Below are 20,949 nucleotides of genomic sequence, written 5' to 3' on the forward strand. Positions count from 1 at the left end.
TATATATATGCAGCTCATCTGCAAAACCATAATTTGAAGTATGTTTGCTTCTATTTGCCAATTGACACAAGTAACGCAAAGTCTTAAATATAAGCAAAATTCGTAACAAAAAGTATCATCAAAGTAGGAAAATTGGTAGTACCATATAATAAAGGACATCTAATTTCTAAAAGAGAAAGTCTACTATGAGGGCAGTTCACTAAGCTCGCTTCCTCGTAGCCATTGGTAGACTTAGACGTCATTCCCTCCATCCAACAATAATGAAGTTGTGCCCTCAATGATAGTGGCCTCGTAGAAGTGTTTTGTTTTTCATTTATACATTTTTAGCAGCAATTATCATTTTCCACTTTAGAGGTGCAATTTTCTAAACTTCGGTTTTTCATTATAGATTTTTCCCCCCCCTTTCCAAATAGCAATATCTGCAGAGGCAAACAGGTACAGAACTCCATAATTAAAGGCTAAAATTGCTTTAAAGCTTTGAAAATTTATTTGAATATACAATTCAATCATTACTTAAATAAATCAAATAAATAAAATTTTTAAAATCCAAATTTTAACAATTTACTCAAGTGATATCTCCTGAACCTCCCATACGGCAAATGGGTGCGCAAGTTTCTTGCCTAGGGAGAAAAAAAAAAAAAAAAACAAAATAAAACAAAACTGCATGATGTGAAATGTTCGTGCATATATCAATACAAATAAATTGCTATATTTTGCTTGATAGATAAGAACATAATGAAAATGTTACTAATGACTAAATACAGAAGAACCTTGAATAGGGATTATGGTAAAGCCGGTTTTTAGAAATATAGTAAAATAAAATAAAAATTAGATGCCAAATGTCAGGTCATAGAATTTCATTCGCATGAAGAGGTCCACAGCCCTATGATCCTTAGATTTGGAAGGAATGAGCGGGCCCACATCAAAAGGTAGTTGAACCTACATAGCAAAAAGGGTGCTGAAGTGGTTCATGATGATAGTCTTATGATTAGACTAGATGAGAACATAATGAAAATGTTACTGATAATTAAATGAACCTATATAGCAAAAAGGGTGCTGAAGTGGTTCATGATGATAGTCTTATGATTAGACTAGATGAGAACATAATGAAAATGTTACTGATAATTAAATACAGAAGAATCTTGAATAGGAATTATGGAAAAGCAGGTTTCTAGAAATAAAAATTAGATTCTAAAAGTCAGGTCATAGAATTTTAATTTTAAGCAGAATGCTTTACAAGCCAATTTGCCGAAGTAGTGGACTGTGAATGGAAAAATGAATGCTGATGAAAGCTTGGAGACAATTCAATTTAGTTAATAATGTCATGAAGGACAAAGAACAAAAAGCAGAAATTTAGCCACAAAAAACAAGATGAATGCAGTTTGGATTGCCAAGAAGACTAGATGCACAAATAACTAAAACTGAGGTACAAGGGCACCTGAATTGATTGCCAAGAAGACTAGATGCACAAATAACTAGATCGAACATTGTGGAGGGAAAAAATCCCCTCCAATGAAATTACTCCACGTCATCTCCGATGCAAATCTGTCTTTCAAAGGCTCGTCACATTCAAGCTCAAATTGAGTGTATTCTCAGCCCAGGGTCTTAGTTATCAGCCCTCTAGACCTTTATCCAGGCCGGATCAGAAGTGTATCAACCCATTCGCTAATATTAAGCATACGGCCCATTATTCAAAGCCCAGCCAGTTATGAAGAAATCCTGCCAATAGGAGGATTTACCATGGAAGGAAATTTTACACAAGGCAAGTTCTGTGCATAGAAAATTCTTCAATGGAAAGAACTCTAATTGTAAAGAAAGTCATACATGGAAAGGATTGGAGGACAAACAATGCGAGTCCTACCATAATTCAACTATCTTTTGTGTATAATAGAGGCCAAGACCTCCAATAAAAGGATCCCAAAATCATCCAAACAATTCTATACTTCTCTATACATTGTTCTTGTTTATTTTTACTATTCTTGAGTGTGTTGTATTATTTTCTCTCGATCGTAATTGGTTGAGCGAAATTTTGCATTTACACTTTGGCGCCGTCTGTGGGAAACGTGTGCAAATATATTCCCACTCTTGTTTCACAGGTGAATCCTGCAACTACCATCCAGAATGTCGAACGGAGGATCTTCAATGGATCAACAGACGGAGTTGATGCAGAAGATGCGTGAAGAGTTTTTACACCAGTTTGACGTACTCTGTCAGGCAAATGAAGCAAGCGTGGCTCAAATCGCTTTGCTTCAACAGCAGAATAACACTCTGCAAAAGGCGATGGCTCAGTTGCCACCACCACCACCAGTGGGGGACACCGCAGCACCCCATAATCAGAATATTCCTCCGATTACCGGGCTTCCACCTAATGGGGCACGACCCAATGAGGCTCAGCAGAATGAGGTTCAGCAACAACGGAGGGCAAGATCTGAGGCTGCGGCTTCAGACAACGTTCCTCGTCGCACGTAGAATGAGCAAGTCGAATCTAGCCATAAGCTCACGGTGTGGTGCAATGGAATCCCAGATGGTGCAGGTGTTCAGGATGCCTTTGATGAGAAAAGACTCCTGAAGATTCAGACACCTGCTGAGATGGCTAGAAAGCACAAAAATTCCTTGGTCAAAACTCCTTTCACTGACGATGTGTATCTGGTTGAGAGGCCCAAGAAATTTACCATGCCTTCTTTCACCCAGTTTGATGGAACGGGGGATTCTTCTCGGCACCTAGATCATTACGCTCAAAAGATGGTTTTAGATGATCGTAATGACCCTTGGATGTGCAGAGTTTTTCCTACCAGCTTGACAGGAGCAGCACTAGAGTGGTTCAGGAATAGACCGCATAAGTCTATCCCGGATTACGTAACTCTGTGCACTATGTTCTTGGCACAGTATTGCGGAAATAATAAGCAAAAGAAGAGCATTGCCAGCCTCTTCACCGTAAGGCAAAAGAAGGGGGAAACATTGCAGGATTTCTTATCAAGATTCACCATGGAAGCCTTAGAAATAGCAGATTGTCATCCCGCAACTGCTATAGAGACATTGAAACTTGCGATGATTCAGGGGACGAAGTTCCACACTTCCTTGGTCAAATATTCTCCTCCCGACATGCAGACTCTCAATGCCAGGGCCCAGATCTATATTCAGCTCGAGAAAAATATAGCCCATCGAGCGCAGCACGCCACCCTCATGACGGTGGAGAACAAGCCTCGAGAAAGAATTCCAACTTCAAAGATTCAGAAAAGCCAACGTTCCTCAACGCCGATCACCCAGGCACCTGAGAAGAGGCAAAGGGTAGAGGAATGATTTACACCTTTCCGAACTACCTTGGCTCGGCTCTTCCAAGAGAATAAGATGAAGTTCACAACTTCGCAGCTAATAAAACAACCCCTGGAGCAAAGGGACAAAAGAAAGCATTGCGCTTATCATCGAGATTATGGGCATTCAACCAATGATTGCAGATCCCTTAGGCGACAGGTGGAGAATATGATCGCCAGATGTGAGTTGGCGGATTACCTCATGACAAAGGAGTATGCAAAGCCCCGCGAGGTCTATCCCCGCAAGGTGGAAGGTACGCAAGTAAAAGTCATTCATGCAATACATGGCAGGTCTGAAGATGATCAAGAGTCCGATGGGGTATACAGATCCAGATTGAGGGCAGCCCACAAGCTCAGGAAGATATCCTCGGTCAATGCTATCGCTTCGGGTAGCATCAGTATTGGATTCGGAGATGGCGACCTATCCAGAGTTCAACTCCCCCACGAGGATCCATTGGTCATTAGTCTTTTAGTGGCCAATTGTATGATCAAGAGGGTTTTGATAGATCCAGGAAGTAGCGCCAACATTATCACAAAGACGGTCTTTGAGCAGTTAGAGATCCCGTCATCATCTATTCAACCTACCTCTAGCCCGTTGATGGGATTTGATGGCACAAGAGTAGATCCCCTGGGAGTAATAGACTTGTCCGTAACTGCGACGAAGAGGACTCTAAAGGAGAACTTTGTTTTAACAAAGATTCATTCTTCTTATAATCTCATCATGGGAAGAGGCTGGATAAACCGGATGAGAGGAGTTCCGTCCACCCTTCACCAGGTGATGCGGTGCTTATCTCCGGACGGAAAAGAAGTGATTAATCTATGGGGCGATCAAGTCGCTGCGAAGGAATGCTATATGTTGACGCAGGCTGAAGCAAAGAAGGTGTCTACTCAGCAACAACCAGGTGTGGCTCCAAAAATATACCCAAATAACAATTACAGATCCCTCTGCCCAAGTATCTCAAGGTAGAGGAGGAAGAGGAAATTGCGAAGCCCACCCAGCAGACCCTTGAAGCCGTGGAAGTTATCCTCGGCGACCCTCAGAAGGTCACTTATTTAGGCTCTTCCTCCACGTCTGAAGAAAATGAGGCGTTAATTGATGTTATTCGGAGCAATGCAGATGTTTTTGCATGGGATCACTCGGACATGGTAGGGATCGATCCTTTAGTTTCCTGCCATAGTCTGAAGGTGGATCCGGAGTTCAAACCGGTTAAGCAGAAGCACCGAAGGTTTGCCCCCGAACGCAATCGCATTATAGCTGAAGAAGTGAACAAGTTGTTGCAAGAAGGTTTCATTCGAGAAGTGCAATATCCACAGTGGTTGTCAAATGTGGTGGTCGTACAAAAGGAGAATGGAAAGTGGAGGGTTTGTGTAGACTATATCAACCTTAACAAAGCCTGCCCTAAAGATAGTTTCTCTCTGCCCAAGATAAATCAGATGGTTGATGCTACCACCGGCTACGAAAGGCTGACATTCCTTGGTGCATACTCGGGATACAATCAAATTCCTATGAACCCTGAAGATGAAGAAAAAACGGCTTTCATTACAGAAAAGGGGACTTATTGTTACAGGGTTATGCCCTTCGGGCTGAAGAACGCTGGAGCTACTTATCAACGTCTTGTCAATAAGATCTTTGATAATCTGTTGGGAAAGACAGTTGAAGCATATATAGATGACATGGTGGTCAAAAGTGTGAAGAAGGAAGACCATCCGAAGCATCTCCAGGAAGTTTTCAATACCTTGAAAAAGTACAACATGAAGCTGAATCCATCCAAGTGCTCCTTTGCGGTATCATCAGGTCAATTCCTCGGCCACATTGTAAATAAAAGAGGGATAGAGGTAAGTCCGGCTCAAGCTAAGGCCCTCATCCAAAATCAGGAGCCAAAAAATCGCAGGGAGGTACAAGTTCTTACCAGTCGGATTGCAGCCCTCAGCCGGTTTATATCCCGATTGTCAGATAAGTGCAAACCATTCTTCGATGCTATAAGATCTAAGAATAAAGATATATGGGGACCTCAGCAGCAAGAGGCCCTCCATCAGTTGAAAGGTTACACGGCCGAACCACCAATTCTATCCGCTCCAAAACCCGGGGAGGTTCTTATTATGTATTTGACGATTTCTAGTATAGCAACAAGTGCAGCATTGATTAGAAAGGAAAGAAATAGGTAATATCCAGTCTTCTACACAAGTAAGACAATGACAGATGCGGAGACGCGATATAGCAAAGCAGAGAAAATCATCTTAGCCTTGGTCTATGCCAAGAAGAAGCTTCGGCATTATTTTGAATCTCACAGCATTGTGGTACTCACCAACTATCCTATACGGGGTATACTCTCTAAGCCCGATCTATCTGGGAGAATTACTAAATGGGCTATCGAGGTCAGTTCCTTCGACATAACTTATGAGCCGAAGGTGTCGCACAAGGGACAAGCCGTAGCAGACTTTCTTCTCGAATATGAAGACACTCCCGTAGAGCCGGAACCCCCTGAACCATAATGGAAGCTTCGGGTCGATGGTTCCTAGAATCAAACAAGTGCAGGGGTAGGGGTTGTTATGTCAACACCCGAAGGCACCAAGTTGCAGCAGTCTATTTGCTTGAAATTCCCTGCTACGAACAATTAGGCCGAGTACGAGGCATTACTTGCTGGACTTCGATTGGCTAGCAGCCTCCAGGTACGTTGTTTAAAGGTTTTTAGTGACTCATACCTTGTTATAAATCAGGTGACAGGTCAGTACTATCCCAAAGAGGAAAGAATGAAAGCATATAAAGAAGCTGTAGAGAATGTTACACAGGGATTCGATCAAATCGAATTCTGTCAGGTACCTCGTGTTGAGAATGCCGAAGCGGATCAATTGGCCACAGCAGCATCATCCTCAAATGAAGATCTAGCTCGGATTTTGCCGATTGACGTCTTAGACGAGCCTAGCATTAATCCTCAGCAAGAAGTAATGGTGATTCCAGTTATTCCTCGAGAACCATGCTGGATTGATCCACTGGAAGCCTACCTCAAGCATGGGATTCTTCCAAACCAGAAGCCCGAAGCACGGAAGCTCCGACTCACCGCAGCTAAATATGCCATCATTAACAACCAATTATACCAGAAGTCATTTTCAGGTCCTTACCTGAAATGTTTAAGCCCTACTGAGGCTCTTGCGGTGTTGAAACAAATCCATAAGGGAGATTGTGGCAACCATTCTGGGGGTAGATCCCTTGCACATAAAGTTCTAACTCAAGGCTACTTCTGGCCGTACTTGGCCCGGAATGCAGAAGAGTATACTCGGAGATGTGACAAATATCAACGCCACGGTCCAATGAAGCATCAACCTGCTGAAGATTTGCATGCGATGGCAAATCCATGCCCATTTGCACAAATGGGGAATTGATATGGTGGGCCCTTCACCTAAGACCGTCGAGCAAAAGGAGTACGTGCTACTAGCTACAGATTACTTTACTAAATGGGCAGAAGCCGAGGCTTACTCAAGTGTGACCCATGAGCAGGTAAAAAGTTTCCTTTGGAACAACATCATTTGCCGGTTTGGGGTTTCAAAAGTCATCATGATGGACAATGGTAAAAACCTCGACAATAAAAGTACAAGAAAATTCTTCGTTGAGCATGGAATTGTGCAAAAGCTAGCTGTCAGTCATCCACAAGGGAATGGACAGGCTGAAATAACTAACCGAACCATTTTTAGTTGTTTAAAAAAGAAGCTGGAGAAACTCAAAACAAAATGGTACGAGAATCTCCCTCAGGTGCTTTGGGTGTACCGAACCACTCCACGTCTGCCTACGGGGGAAAGTCCCTTTGCTATGGCTTATGGATCCGAAGCTATGATCCTAACTGAAGCGGCAGTTCCAACCCTTCGGACGTTCTTGTTGCTTGAGGGAAACAATAGTCAGCAGCTCGAACATAGTGTAGATCTCCTGGACGAAAAAAGGGATGCTGCAGCAATTAGGCTTGCTTCATATCAGCAACAGTTGCGCAACAGTTATAACAAATGCGTCAGATTCAGGAGCTTTGTGGTAGGCGATTGGGTTTTAAAGCAAGAAACAGCTCATGTAAAGAAACTGGAACCTAATTGGACCGGACCCTATAGGGTTACCGAAGTAGTGAGGAAGGGAGCATATCGTTTGGCTGAAGCTGACGGACGTCCCATTGCGCGTCCTTGGAATGAAATACACCTTAAAAGGTATTTCCATTAGATAAATTTGTCAATTTTGTTAAGAATTCTTCACAAATAAGGCTGCGTAGGCTCACAGTCAGCCAAGCTTTTCTTTGTTTTGCTTCTATCATATTCAGTATAATTTTACTCCATTTGTTTCTTTCCATAAAAATGGGGGCCATACCGCTCTATGATTATGCAACTTTGCGTCGCAATATGCAATTTTTATGCTCTATGACTACACAACTTTGCATCGCATTATGCAATTTTTATGCTCTATGACTATACAACTTTGCGTCGCATTATGCAATTTTTTAGACGAAGAAATTCTTATGCAATTTTTAGGAATGCCAAGTCGCACACTATGGCATGCCAGGTCGCACACTATGCAATTTTTATGCAAAGAAACTTTTATTAAAAAAAAAAACACAAAAAAAAAACATGAGTTATGGCCTATGGTTAAAACTCTCTGTCCCACATCGACAAAAAAGAATGAGTTACATTTTGTTATATATGGGAATATTTAAATAGTTGATTGCGGTGTAAGGAAGGCTTACTGGTATTAAAGGCTGTCAAGCTCAATACCATATGCATTCCTTACACAAACCTTTTTGACAAAATTTAGTTTATGTCCCACATCGGATAAAAATATAAAAGCAATGTGGTTAATATATGCGTGGTCCATTAGATTTGGTTGCCAAGAAGGGAGTATCAATGGAGGAAAGTCTTCAAAGTAAACAAATAGGAAACTTCCCAGCCACTGTTACTCGCTTTCTTGGCCTATTATCATTTTTGAGTCCTCAGCTTCATGATAAGCTGTTTGAAAAAGAAAAAAAAATATGTAGGTATATGCAAACTTCTCCTCAGGCTCAACGCTGAGGAGGAACCTACTCGCCTCGGACCCTGAGTGTCCGGCTCAGTAAACCTCCCCTCAGGCTCAACGCCGGGGAGTAATTCATTCGCCTCGGACCCTGAGTGTCCGGCTCGGCAAACCTCCCCTCAGGCTCAGCGCCAGGGAGTAATTCATTCGCCTCAGACCCTAAGTGTCCGGCTCAACAAACCTTACTCTCACGCTCATATTTACTGATTCTAAGTTCGGTAATATAAGCCACGAGATTGTCCCACATCGAAAAACTACAAGGAGAAACAAGTATAAATATACTTGCTTCACACAAATTCATTTCAAGAATGGTTCCCTTGACAGTTAAATCACCAAAGGAAAAAACAATCCTCTATTGTCAGATAAACCGTTAGAGGAGATCTCCTTTTCACATCTTATTTATTGCTTCGGACAAAAACAGATAAGAAACCCTCAGGCAGGGTACTTTTTTTTTTTTTTAAAAAAAAAAAAAAAAAAAATCTCATCCAACAGAGTTTGTGCAATATAAAAAGCATACAAGCATACTCAGTCGAAGAAGAATAAAAGTGACACAGCTTAAGAAACAAGGTTATATCATTCATGTTTATCATTCGCCTCAGTTGTTTCGTTACAAAAAAAAAAAAAAAAAAAAGTTACTCAATCCTACTTCTTCTTCGGATCAAACGGGGCAGATTCGAAGGCATCTACCACAGCTGGACTTGCAGGTGGAGGATTTGATGGGCCAGTTGCAGGAGTGGAGACACTTGGAGCTGAAGGGACCTCAGGGTGAGCTTTCACCATCTCAGCAAAAAAAACTTCAGCTTCCTGAGCCTTCGGACCCTCATCATAAGGGAAAGACACTCCCATATGAGCATCAAAAGCCTCGGGATTTGTTGTTTTTTCCCCTGAACCTTGATTGAAGCCGGACCTGAAGGCCTTGGGGCTAGATAAGCGCACCAAACTGGAGTAACGACCTTGTATCTGCCTCTCGGCAATGATGCAAGTGCTAAGGACATCATTCAAACGCTGGACTTCAGCTTTCAGCGATTCCACTTTTGCATCAGAAGCAGCCAGATGCTTCTTATAAACATCCCGAGCCTTATATGCAACTTGTGCATTGGCAATGGCATGGGATGCCTTCTCCTCAGAATTGCTGAGATCTTTCTCCAGCTTCTTAATAGAAAGAGACTGAGCCTCAGCAGTGGCACAAAGGGCCATAGCGTGATACAAGCCCTGCATCATCAGACAATAAAAATAGTAAGGTAAACAAAATGGATAAGAAAGTTAAAAGAGCAGAAGGGAGAGCAAACCTCTATGGCTCGAACGGGGGCAGATGGAAGCAATTGTTCCAATCCCATTCTGCCAATAATTTCTTCATCTTTGGGAAGCCACATCCCCCGAGCAACTGCCAGTGCAGCGGATGGGTCAGTAATCATGGAATCACCAGAGTGAAGCACCGATTTATCAGCTCTTGAGAAAAAGGGTGTCCAAGGTGCACCGATTTTTTTCCTTTGCTCTTAGAAGGAGCCTTATTCTTGCCAGAGGAAGGTGGGTTAGACTTAGTCTTCTTTAAATGAGGCTCATCAACCTCAGTCTCGTGCTCATTTGATCTAATAATTATCAGAGGCCGATCCTCAGTAGCTTTCTTCTTTAGGGCTTCAGCCCTCTGTTTTTCTTCCTCAGTTATTGGGAAGGTATCAAAAAAAGGAAGTGAAAGGTCCATGAGGTCTGTAGCTACAGCTCTGGAAGCAATTTCCTTAAGGTTTGCCGAGGTAAGCAAATCCTCAACAGAGGAGGGATCGCACCAAACTTGCTTTTCAAGGAAGGAGAGTCTTTTCTTGGCAGCAGAAGAAGGAAATGTCACTGAAATATGACTAAGAAATTCATAAATACACCGAAAAAGTAAGACTCGACATGGGAAACAACCAGAACAATTTTTATGAAGAGAGGGGGCATATTCTATACCTAATTTCCCAAACTTGCGTGGGATTGGGAGCTTGCTCGATTGAGATACAGCTCATTTCCCTTTAACGACTATCATCCTCTCTTTCCACTTCTTTTCAGAGGAAGGGAGGTTTGTATATATCCTCTGGTGCAAAGGAGAAGTAAAATAAAAGCGGCCAGGTTTGGTTCCGTGCTTGGAAATAGCATAAGTAATCAGCAAATCAGCAAGAGTCAAATCAAGACTCTCCAGCCTTCGGCGAACTAGGAGTGCCGAGATTATTCGAAAGAAGTTAGGGTTTACTTGTAGGGGTGCAATCCCTAATTTATTAAAAACTAGATGATAAAAAGGGTGAAGGGGGAACCGAAGGGCGTTGAGATGCCCAACAGAAAGGAGCAACTCGTCATCGCCGACGCCCTCGCAGGCATAAAAATTGGAGCCCTTGGGATATTCTACAATTTCTACATCGTCGGGAATCTCAAAATCCTCCATTGTGAATTCAATGGAAAACTTAATACGACGAATAGATAAGATTGTATTTTTCTCTTATTTAGTAAAAATGCTATCCGACCCAGAGGCGGACGTCTCAGCCGGAAGTGAGGAAACATCCGGCTGATTGGCTGAGTCATCTGCAGATCTAGGGAAGCCAGAAACCTTAGGAGGAGGAACCCTAATGAGGTTGGGGGAAGAAGAAGGTGTGGATTCTGAATCCACGATTTCTACATGTTCGGGAGAAGTCGAAGTATTCATAATGCAAGATTGAAGGAAGAAGTTCAAGGACTAACCTGGAGATACGAGAATGTGAAGAATGCAATGAACGAAACAAGCGAGGAAGCAAGTCTTGAAGAAGTCCTTGAGTCGGAATAACGATAGACACAAATGGAAACGTCTCGTGCGAAATTGGCAACTATACAACTTCAATTCCCTTTTAATTAGGAGCTATAGTCCAATTAAAGAGGAATTAAGGGCAAAGTGTGGAGGGAAAAAATCCCCTCTAATGAAATTACTCCACGTCATCTCCGATGCAAATCTGTTTTCCAAAGGCCCGTCACATTCAAGCCCAAATTGAGTGTATTCTCAGCCCAGGGTCTCAGTTATCAGCCCTCTAGACCTTTATCCAGGCCGGATCAGAAGTGTATCAACCCATTCGCTAATATCAAGCATACGGCCCATTATTCAAAGCCCAGCCAGTTATGAAGAAATCCTGCCAATAGGAGGATTTACCATGGAAGGAAATTTTACACAAGGCAAGTTCTGTGCATAGAAAATTCTTCAATGGAAAGAACTCTAATTGTAAAGAAAGTCATACATGGAAAGGATTGGAGGACGAGCAATGCGAGTCCTACCATAATTCAACTATCTTTTGTGTATAAATAGAGGCCAAGACCTCCAATTAAAGGATCCCAAAATCATCCAAACAATTCTATACTTCTCTATACATTGTTCTTGTTTATTTTTACTATTCTTGAGTGTGTTGTATTATTTTCTCTCGATCGTAATTGGTTGAGTGAAATTTTGCACTTACAAACACGTTAGATCATATAAGATGCAGTGAGTTATATTAAATAAAAATTCAATTTAAAATGTATTTAGCGAGCATTTTATTAAAAAGTTGTTTAATTGAATCTTAATCTTGCCCTAACAACTCTATTTCATGTTTTTGATGCGTAGAAATAGTAAGGTTGTTTTGGATGAGAGAGATACAAAATGGCTCTCTCTTGCAATTTTTGTGCGTGTACAGATATAGTGTCTGTAAATTTTCCTAGTGTTAGTGATTATTATGGAATTTCTCTTCTTTTTCATATAGTTTCTCTAAATCCATGTAAAGGTTTTGATAAATGATATCTTACAAATTTGTGTACATAAGTGCCTTGTAAAAGGCATATATAGGAAAAAGATTAACTTGTAGGCTTGTACATGATTAAAACCACCAAATTGTATGTTTCATCCAATCTCCAGTTGGATGGGTGCCTGCCCATTCATATATATATATATATATATATTATTAAAGAGAAAAGAAAAATAAGGAAAAAATAGTAAAGGATACCCAATCTGAAAATTATATATATGTTGATTGGCTTTTTTTTTTTTTTTTTTTCCGGTAAATAACTTTGGTTGATATATTAAATTTTTTTGGGTAAATAATTTTGATTTTTTATCATAGTCGCACAAGCTCCAAAATGAATTATTTTCTAAGCTTAAAGCTCTAAAGGCCACTGAGAAATCTTTGCACCATGTAAGCAACTTCTAAACCCTTCTTTCAACTGCTCAATTGGAAGAGAAAGCAAACATTATATTATCCATAAAATTGTAATAAACTAACTTAAAAGAAGATTTAATAAAATATTGATTATACCGGACTGATAGTAATTCCCAAGGAACGATTTCTAGAAATTTATTCAAACTGAATTTGTTTAATTTGAGAGCTCAAAAAATACATGCCACCTTTCCTGACTTGTGTGCTCCTTTCTCAAAAATATAATTATTTGAATTTTTTTGTTTTGTTTTATCCTAAAAACACATTTTGTTTTAATTGACAATCAACAAAATGAAAGTATTATTAATTAGGTTCAAATTAGCATTTTTGCATGATATTGGTGGTCATAAATTTCTTTACACATGCCTATAACATTTCATTTGGATGAACGCCTTGTAACATTTCATATTGATGAACACTACTAATAAATTAAGGGGATTACGACTGCTTTGCAATGTATTTGAATCAACATCAGCAGCAAAATATTTTGGAAGAGGTGGCTGTTATGTTATTGAGGGTTTAATGAAACTTGCAATTATATATTTTTGAATGAAGTATGGGAGAAAACTAAATAAAGTAAGCAATAAGAGGTTGGTCTAGTGGTAAAAAATCACTTGGAATTTTGGTGCTCCGTCCGTAGTGGGAATTCAAACACACATTCAATATTTATTAATAATTTATTCCAATGACACCGAACCCCCGATCGTTCGCTGGAAGAAGTACTAGTTAATAAAACCATTTATTTATTATTTTATTTTTACTTAATTATTTCACTTAATTCTTTTCAAAAAGAAAAATACAAGTGAATTGCAATATTCATGAAATCCCTTTAATTATCTTTTGTTTTTGTTTTTGTTTTTTACTTTAAATAGCATCAACAAGCTGTGTGATGGACTTGAAAACAAAGTTGTAATAATTATAATAATAAGAATTAATAACAAGAGTAATATAAATAAAACTTTGTTTATCACGTAAAAAAAAAGAAAAACCACACTTATAACATAAAATATTGAGAATAGAAGAAGATGAGTCAACTTAGTCGGTACAGTACAAATCTAACTGATTAATAACAAAAATAAGTATTTGTGCATGATATTAACGGTCACCAGATACATGCTTTTATTGACAATTATCAATAAAATTAGAAGAATTTTCAGTCTTGTTGAAATATCGTTTGCATGATATTAGCGGTCATAACACTAATGGACTATACTCCACTGCTCACTACTGTTGTTTAGCCGATGCACATGATATTGTTATTTATCTCATACTTTACAACATGGTGCTAACTGATTCATGGTCCTCTTGTCGCCTTTTTATTTTTTATTTTTTATTATATAACTAAATACCTATAATAATTTTAGATTGGGCGCGGCCCCTACTGAAATTATAGAAAACTAAGAATGACTTGATTTTTATTTAATTTCTATTCTAAAAACAAATTTTGTTTTAATTGACAATCAACAAAATGGAAGTATTATCAATTAAGTTCAAATTAGCATTTTTGCATGATATTGGTGGTCATAATTTTTTTACACGTCTATAACATTTCATTTGGATGAAAACATGCAATGTCTTATAACATTTCATATGGATGAACACTACTAATAAATTAAGGGGATTACAACTGATTTGCATTTGGTATTTGAATCAACATCAGCAGCAAAATATTTTAGAAGAGGGGGTTATTATGTTATCTCAATTAAGGAGGGTTTAAATGAACCTTGCAATTATATATTTTTAAATGAAGTATGGGAGAAAACTAAATAAAGTAAGCAACAAGGCGTTGGTGCTAGTAAGCACCAAATTTTGAGTTCAATTCCCAGTAGAAAGTTACGATAACTTGGGGCCACGAATCCATGTGCAATAGTAAGCGATTTATTCGGTCCGGAATAGGAGACGCCTTTACTAAATTCTCGGGAGATTTTTCGAGACAGAACCTCGAAAAAAAAATGATATTATTTTATTTCTAACGGGTTAGAAATCTCTATCACAACACATATTCAATATTTATTCATAATTTATGACACTAAACACTTGTTCATTGAAAGAAGTAACAGTTAATAAAACCATTTTTTTTGTTTTATTTTTATTTAATTATTTGACTTAATTCTTAAAGAAAAATACACGTCAATTGCGATCACGAAATCCCTTTCATTATCTTTACCATTTTTTCATTTTAAATAGTATCACCAAGCTGTGTAATGGTCTTGAAAATGAAGTTGTAATAATTATAATAATTAGAATTAATATCAATAATATAAATAAAACTTCGATTATCACGTAAAAAAAAGAAAAACCACATTTACAACATATAATATCGAGAACAGAAAGAAGATGAGTTAACTTAGTCATGGCATGATACTTGTTACCCTAGTTCGCCGAATTCAACTCGATATAAATCAACTGATTCATAACAAAAATAAGTATTTTTGCATGATATTAGTGGTCACAAGATACATGTTTTTATTGACAATTATTAATAAAATTAGAAGAATTTTCAATCTTGTTGAAATATCGTTTGCATGATATTACTGGTCACAACACTAATGGACTTTACTCCACTGCTCACTACTGTTGTTTAGCAATGCACATGATATTGTTATTTATCTCATACTTTACAACATGGTGCTAAATGATTTATGATCGTCCCGTCGCTTTTTTATTTTATTTTTATGACTAAATACCTATAATAATTTTGAATTGGGCGCCTCTACTGAAATTATAGAAAAACTAAGAAATTGTTTTCTTCTTTGATTCAAATATTAGATAATACTTGAAAAATATTATATATGACCATACAAATTAAATTAAATATGTCCATACAGAGTAATCCCATCTATATATTTTCTGAGCTTAAAGCTCTCAATCAACATTCTTTCATTCTTTACTATGTTTTGGGCACAATGGCCTAATATCAATACCAATGCGTAAATTTCTTTTTTTTTTAAAAAAAAAAAGAAAAAAGAAAAGAGAAAAAAAGTAATAATAATAATAATAAAATTCTAATAAAAAATATCTAGAATGTCATTGGTGATTCTAGTTTCTATGTATCATCAAATGGTAGAGTACTTAGGCTCTTACATGAAAACACTAAAATGTTATGAGAGAGTTTAAAGGTATTAAAACTATTACTGGTGTTGAAATAATTTAATTGAAATAAGTGAAGGATAATTGGTTTATTATAAATTTTTAATATATATATATATATCTTCTTCGGAATTCCCTTTTCTATCATGCCATGGAGGCTATACGTGTGCATGTGTCGTAATGGCATCAACCATCTTAATCCGGGCTTATCTTTGAACAAATGAGATGCTAATTTATATTACATCATTTGAAATTTTGAACGAAGTTGGTACCATAACTTTGCCATATTCCATAATGATATATATATTATTGTTAATAAATTTGAGTCATTGAATGTGTCTCAATTAGTGGAAGACGACAACAGTCTAAAATGAAAATCAATGCCCATTTTTCTATTGGGTTGTGACTAATCAACGATTTAGTGACAAGCTTACATAATCTTTAAAATGCTGGGTTAGTTTAATTAACCAAATCTTTCATTAAAATTCACGAATAATAAATTTTCGTTTGATGCCTTGTACTTTTGCTCTTTTATTTATTTTTTTCTTTCTTTTTTCGATTTATGCAATAGCTTACAAGTTTAAAATTTCATACACAATCAGCCACGGACTTGTAAGGGGACGGGCGAATGTCCCCTCTGGAATTATTTTTTAATTTTAATTTTTGTATTATATACTTGATTTTTTTAAAATTTTATACCATGCCCCCCCTGCAATTTCACAAATGCCCCCAACTATATAAGTTCTCAAAATATTATTTTGTCTCTTTCACACTTTGGTTCTCTCATCTATATATATATATATATCAGACAATATAGCTTCAGACCGTCTGCCTTCGGCATTTCTTTGCATCACTGACCAACCCTTACTTCCATCCGGCAATCCATGTCTCTCTCTCACATACACGACACCCATAAACACAGTACCCAATTGCAATTTGTTATCCTAGTTGTTATTAAAACGCCATCCCTTGACATAATTTCCTGAGTCTGACAGTGTACACAATATATTAAGAGAAATAATGGCTTCAATGATAAGATGTCAAATGAGTTTGAGACCTAACAGTCTAAAATGAAAATCAATGCACATTCTTGGTTTATTTGGGGTTCTTTGAAGATGAGTGTTCTTTGGCTGGCAATAATTTTAAAATTAATGAATGAAATTTATTTTAGAACAACTAAAAATAAAAAAAATAAACTTTTATTTTGGAATGGAGGGAGTGTAAAGCAAGAGGGAGATACACGCTATTGATTCATATCAATGGGGCAGATTTATAGATTGAAATTTTTAATAATTTTAGTGGCGCACTTTCAAGATTTACATAATTTATAGGCATGTAATAAAAATAAGTTTTTTTTTTTTTTTAAAGGGGAAAGTTGAGTGGGGTCCGCCCCCACTGGACACTACCCCTCTGGTGATGCTATCATTTTTCTCACTTATTTGACCATAAAAACTTGTTTTGAGGGGGAGAGAAAATAAATAAATAAATAAATGAACAAAAAAAGTGTGAGCATTACATATCAGTTGAGAAAAAAAAAAATTACGTGTCAGTTAGAACTTAGAAGTGCAGTAACCCATGCTCAATTTATTATTATTATTATTATTATTATTATTTGGGAAAATAAAACCTTCAACTTTTCACTTTATGCATGAGAGGGAAAACTTTGTCAATGTCCACTTCTATAAAGGTATTTATGACTTGGTATTGTGTTACTGTATGATGCATGCTGTGGTAATTTTTACACCTTCACTAGAATATTTCATTGAAATAAGTATTCTTTGTGTATTTTAATTATAAAAAATATAACCCTTTAATGTAAGTTTATGTTAAAAAAAGGAGTATATATAAATATATATATTTTTTCCCTTTAAAATACATATATCGGTCCCACAACACATGCACTATTAAAGTTAGGAATGCTGTTCGAAAATAAAATCTCAAAGACTTATCTCCCGAATCTCAGCCAACGCAACTATGCATGAGGACTAAATATATAAATATATATCATGTTTGGCGGTTAATAATTCATATGTATAAGCCTACTAGCGTTTCTAAAAACCTTTCTTCAAGGTTGATTTGTTTGATTCCTAGGACTCACCATATAAGATTTTATATACACACCACCCTTCAGGACTTTGTGCTCCTAGCTTTCTCATATATATCAAAACAATTCTGAGAGTTAATATATTTATATATATTTTGTTTTATCCTCAAAACATAGTTTGGCTTTATTAACACCACCCGATCTCTCAACCGTTGACCTCCAAACCCTTTCCGATTTGTCTCCCAACCGACTACGACCTCCGATCTCTTCGATTCACCTCCCTACCCTCTCTGACTCGCTCTTCTCAAAATTCCTCCATGACGATGCCGTTCTTCGGTCGCCTTCGAAGATGGAGTCCTTACGAGTTAAAGAAGTCGGTCACAGCTTGTTGTGGGTTTATATTGGGATGATAGTGTTAAGGGTAAATTACACTCAGACCCCCTAAAGTTAAGTCATATTTATCAGCTACATTAAAATTTTGATTTTAAATTTCACTATTAATCGTTTAACATTTCATTTAAACCCCAAATGTCAATTTGTGATGGGTCATAGTACTTTTGAGGTGTTAAATGACTATATTATTCTTTGACCTCCTATCAACTATTTTTGTGACCAAATTACCCCAGCATACACCTCTCCTCTTCTTTCTCCTCCTCATGCCATCATCATCCTCAATTCACCCATCAATATCCACAGTACTTTTGATATATAAATATATACACACAAATACAAAACAACCATATCTATACTGCTACTGGCTTTCTTCTTCATACTGCTAGCAAAGAAGTAATCCCACCGACACTCAACTCGCGATCGATCCATTGGATGAAAATCGGCGTTGTCCGAAATTGGAGAGTTCATCACACCTGGAGGTGCCTTTGGAAGTTGCGAATGAGGACGAATAACTTGTACGTCACCGTTGTTTTCAACATCTGTATTTTCACTCGAAACGTCATTTTGGGGAGGATTTTCTTGAATTTCACTTTGTTTTCCAATCATCGGCGGTTCGCTGCCGCGGTCTTCAACGCAAACTTCTCTCTTCTTAAGCTCGATTTCTGAAAATTCCAGAGCTGCAATTACTTCAACGGATTCATCCAACGAACAACTCACTTTATTTTTGTATTCTCCGAAATCATCGCAATTTAAATCAACGGGATATGAAATTTTTTCGTGAGCGTATCTTCTGGAAATCGCCTCCTCCTCCTCCTATTCGTGAGTAGATTTGAAGTCTCCATTGAGGATTTTCTTGCCTTTTATTGGACTTCCTCCGGGACATTCTTCTGCTCCGGAAACTGCAATTTCCGATTGAATTTTTCCGCCGTTCTGGGGGTTGAGCACAATTTCCTCCTCTTCGTGAGTAGTTTTGTTTTGCTTCCGTCACCGGCGTTAGAAATGAAATTCCCGTGGTCTCCTTCCGCGGATACATCCATTTCTCTAGTGGAAACGGAAGTATCTCACAAGAGTTATTTGAAATGTTAAGACCCAAACGAAGAAAATAAAGAAATCTGGTTAGAGAGCAACTGCTGTCAAGTTTGACTTTGAGTGGGCATATTATAGCATATAATTTTTTGGACCTTCTTGGCATGAAATGCTTGTACTTCATACATGATTAAGTTTGTAATTAATCTGCATCTTACCTCCACTTGCACTGATAAGACCTTGGGTGGTTTTATCAAAATATTGAGTAGGAACCAATCCTTCCTGTATGCAGTTCATGTCTGCACCACTATCAACTAAAGCAATTGCATTAGTGATTGTGTACTCCTGATTAATTACCAAATTGATAGATATATACCATTTTTGGTAAGTAACTTGATTCAAGAGTTGAAGATAATTGGTACCTTCTGATTGAGGGACTTCATCTTGGGATGATGAAGGTGTAATTGCAGATTGTGTTTTTAAAAGAGTAATTTCCAAATCCGTCTTAGTCTGACGAGACTTTAATTGACGAATTTCTTCTTTTAAAAGATTAATCTCCATTCTGAGATCAGGGAGATTAGCAGGACGAGAACTTTGTCCTTGGTGTTCTAATCTGCTTAGAACTTCTTTCATGCTGTAATGATTTTCTGCTCTCAGAAAATCTGGATTATCCGTATCCTCATTAGATCGTGCCAGAGCAGAACCTATTTCAAAGACTTTCATCTTGATTTGAGGATCCTGGATATGATCTATAAGATCCAATAAGGATTGTTGAGTCAAAGTCAAAACATTTAAGCTTAACCCATTCATCTCAACAATTGCCTTATAATAATCATCATGAGAGGGATTACAGGAACATCTAGGGTTTCCAATTTCTGCTTCAGAGGAAGAAGAAGACTGTAATTCCATAACAACATCCCCATAATCACTTGATGATTTTGATTCAGAAGAACTAGTATTAAGTAACAATTTACTTAATTGAAGTCTCAGTTCTTCTTCTATGTGAAGACTACTGAGTTTCTCCTTAGTTCTGCACTTGTTTGCATAGTGGTCAATACGTCCACATTTGAAACATTTAGCCTCAGCTTTGGGCTTTCCTTTACCCTTTGCTTTAGGAATATATTTCCATTTAGGCTTAGTATACTGTCTAGAATTATCCTTTTCCTTTGAATAATTCTTTCTTTTGGAATACTTCCTTTTATAAGGTTTTTCAACCTTATTTCTTTTCCTAGGTTTAGGATAAGATAAGGGAGTCTGGTAGGCAAATTGATCACAAAATTCACCTACTTCCTTTCTACCAGTTAATCTTTGTGAATTTAACTGGGATTGTAACTTCAGATCATTACAGAGAGCTAGACCTTCCTGGATTATAATGTTTACTAATCCACCATAGGTATAGTTTCTGTAAGGGATAGAGATACCATTATTCATATCTCTAAGCTTTTTCCTGATTCTTTCAGCAAAGAAGGTTGGTAAACCATTTACAAAATTTGGCTTTCCAGTGCTCATGATTTGCATCATTGAGTTGGAGAACCTTTGCCAAGAATACATCTTTATACCACCTGAAATGAGTTAAAGATGGACATCTTAGATTCTGTAGAAGTTCACGACTGCGTTCACTATTAGCACCTTCGGGGCCAACAAAATGTTGGATTATGGTGGTGATGAGGGTATAAACCGCATCTGGAGCAGGTCGTGATTGTTGAGTAGCTTCATCTTTAACAAGCTTGGTAGCAGAAAAGATTTCAGCTTTCTGAACGTCAGTGAGGACATTATCCCACCATCCTTTAAGGATTCCTGTAAAACCAGCAACGACAAACTTAGCAATGGTTGGGTCAGTGTTGTTGTTGATTTTACAAACTTGGCTAT

At 37.7% G+C, this 20,949-nt stretch overlaps 1 protein-coding gene across 1 annotated transcript; it reads left to right on the forward strand.

The window, feature by feature from the left end:
* The first annotated feature begins 2,589 nt into the window (after positions 1–2,589).
* On the forward strand, positions 2,590–3,300 carry LOC132270044 (uncharacterized). The gene has a single exon (XM_059771258.1). It carries the CDS (start codon positions 2,590–2,592, stop codon positions 3,298–3,300), a length of 711 nt encoding a protein of 236 aa, XP_059627241.1.
* Positions 3,301–20,949: the final 17,649 nt, after the last annotated feature.

This window comes from Cornus florida, unplaced genomic scaffold (assembly GCF_030987335.1).
Source record: "Cornus florida cultivar Cherokee Brave unplaced genomic scaffold, ASM3098733v1 CherokeeBrave_3.0.0_Hap2_Chr08, whole genome shotgun sequence".
NCBI classification, from domain to species: domain Eukaryota; kingdom Viridiplantae; phylum Streptophyta; class Magnoliopsida; order Cornales; family Cornaceae; genus Cornus; species Cornus florida.

Bases quoted from the DNA above. Each gene is read 5' to 3' on its own strand.
- LOC132270044 (XM_059771258.1), top strand. From the start codon at position 2,590: ATGGCTAGAAAGCACAAAAATTCCTTGGTCAAAACTCCTTTCACTGAC.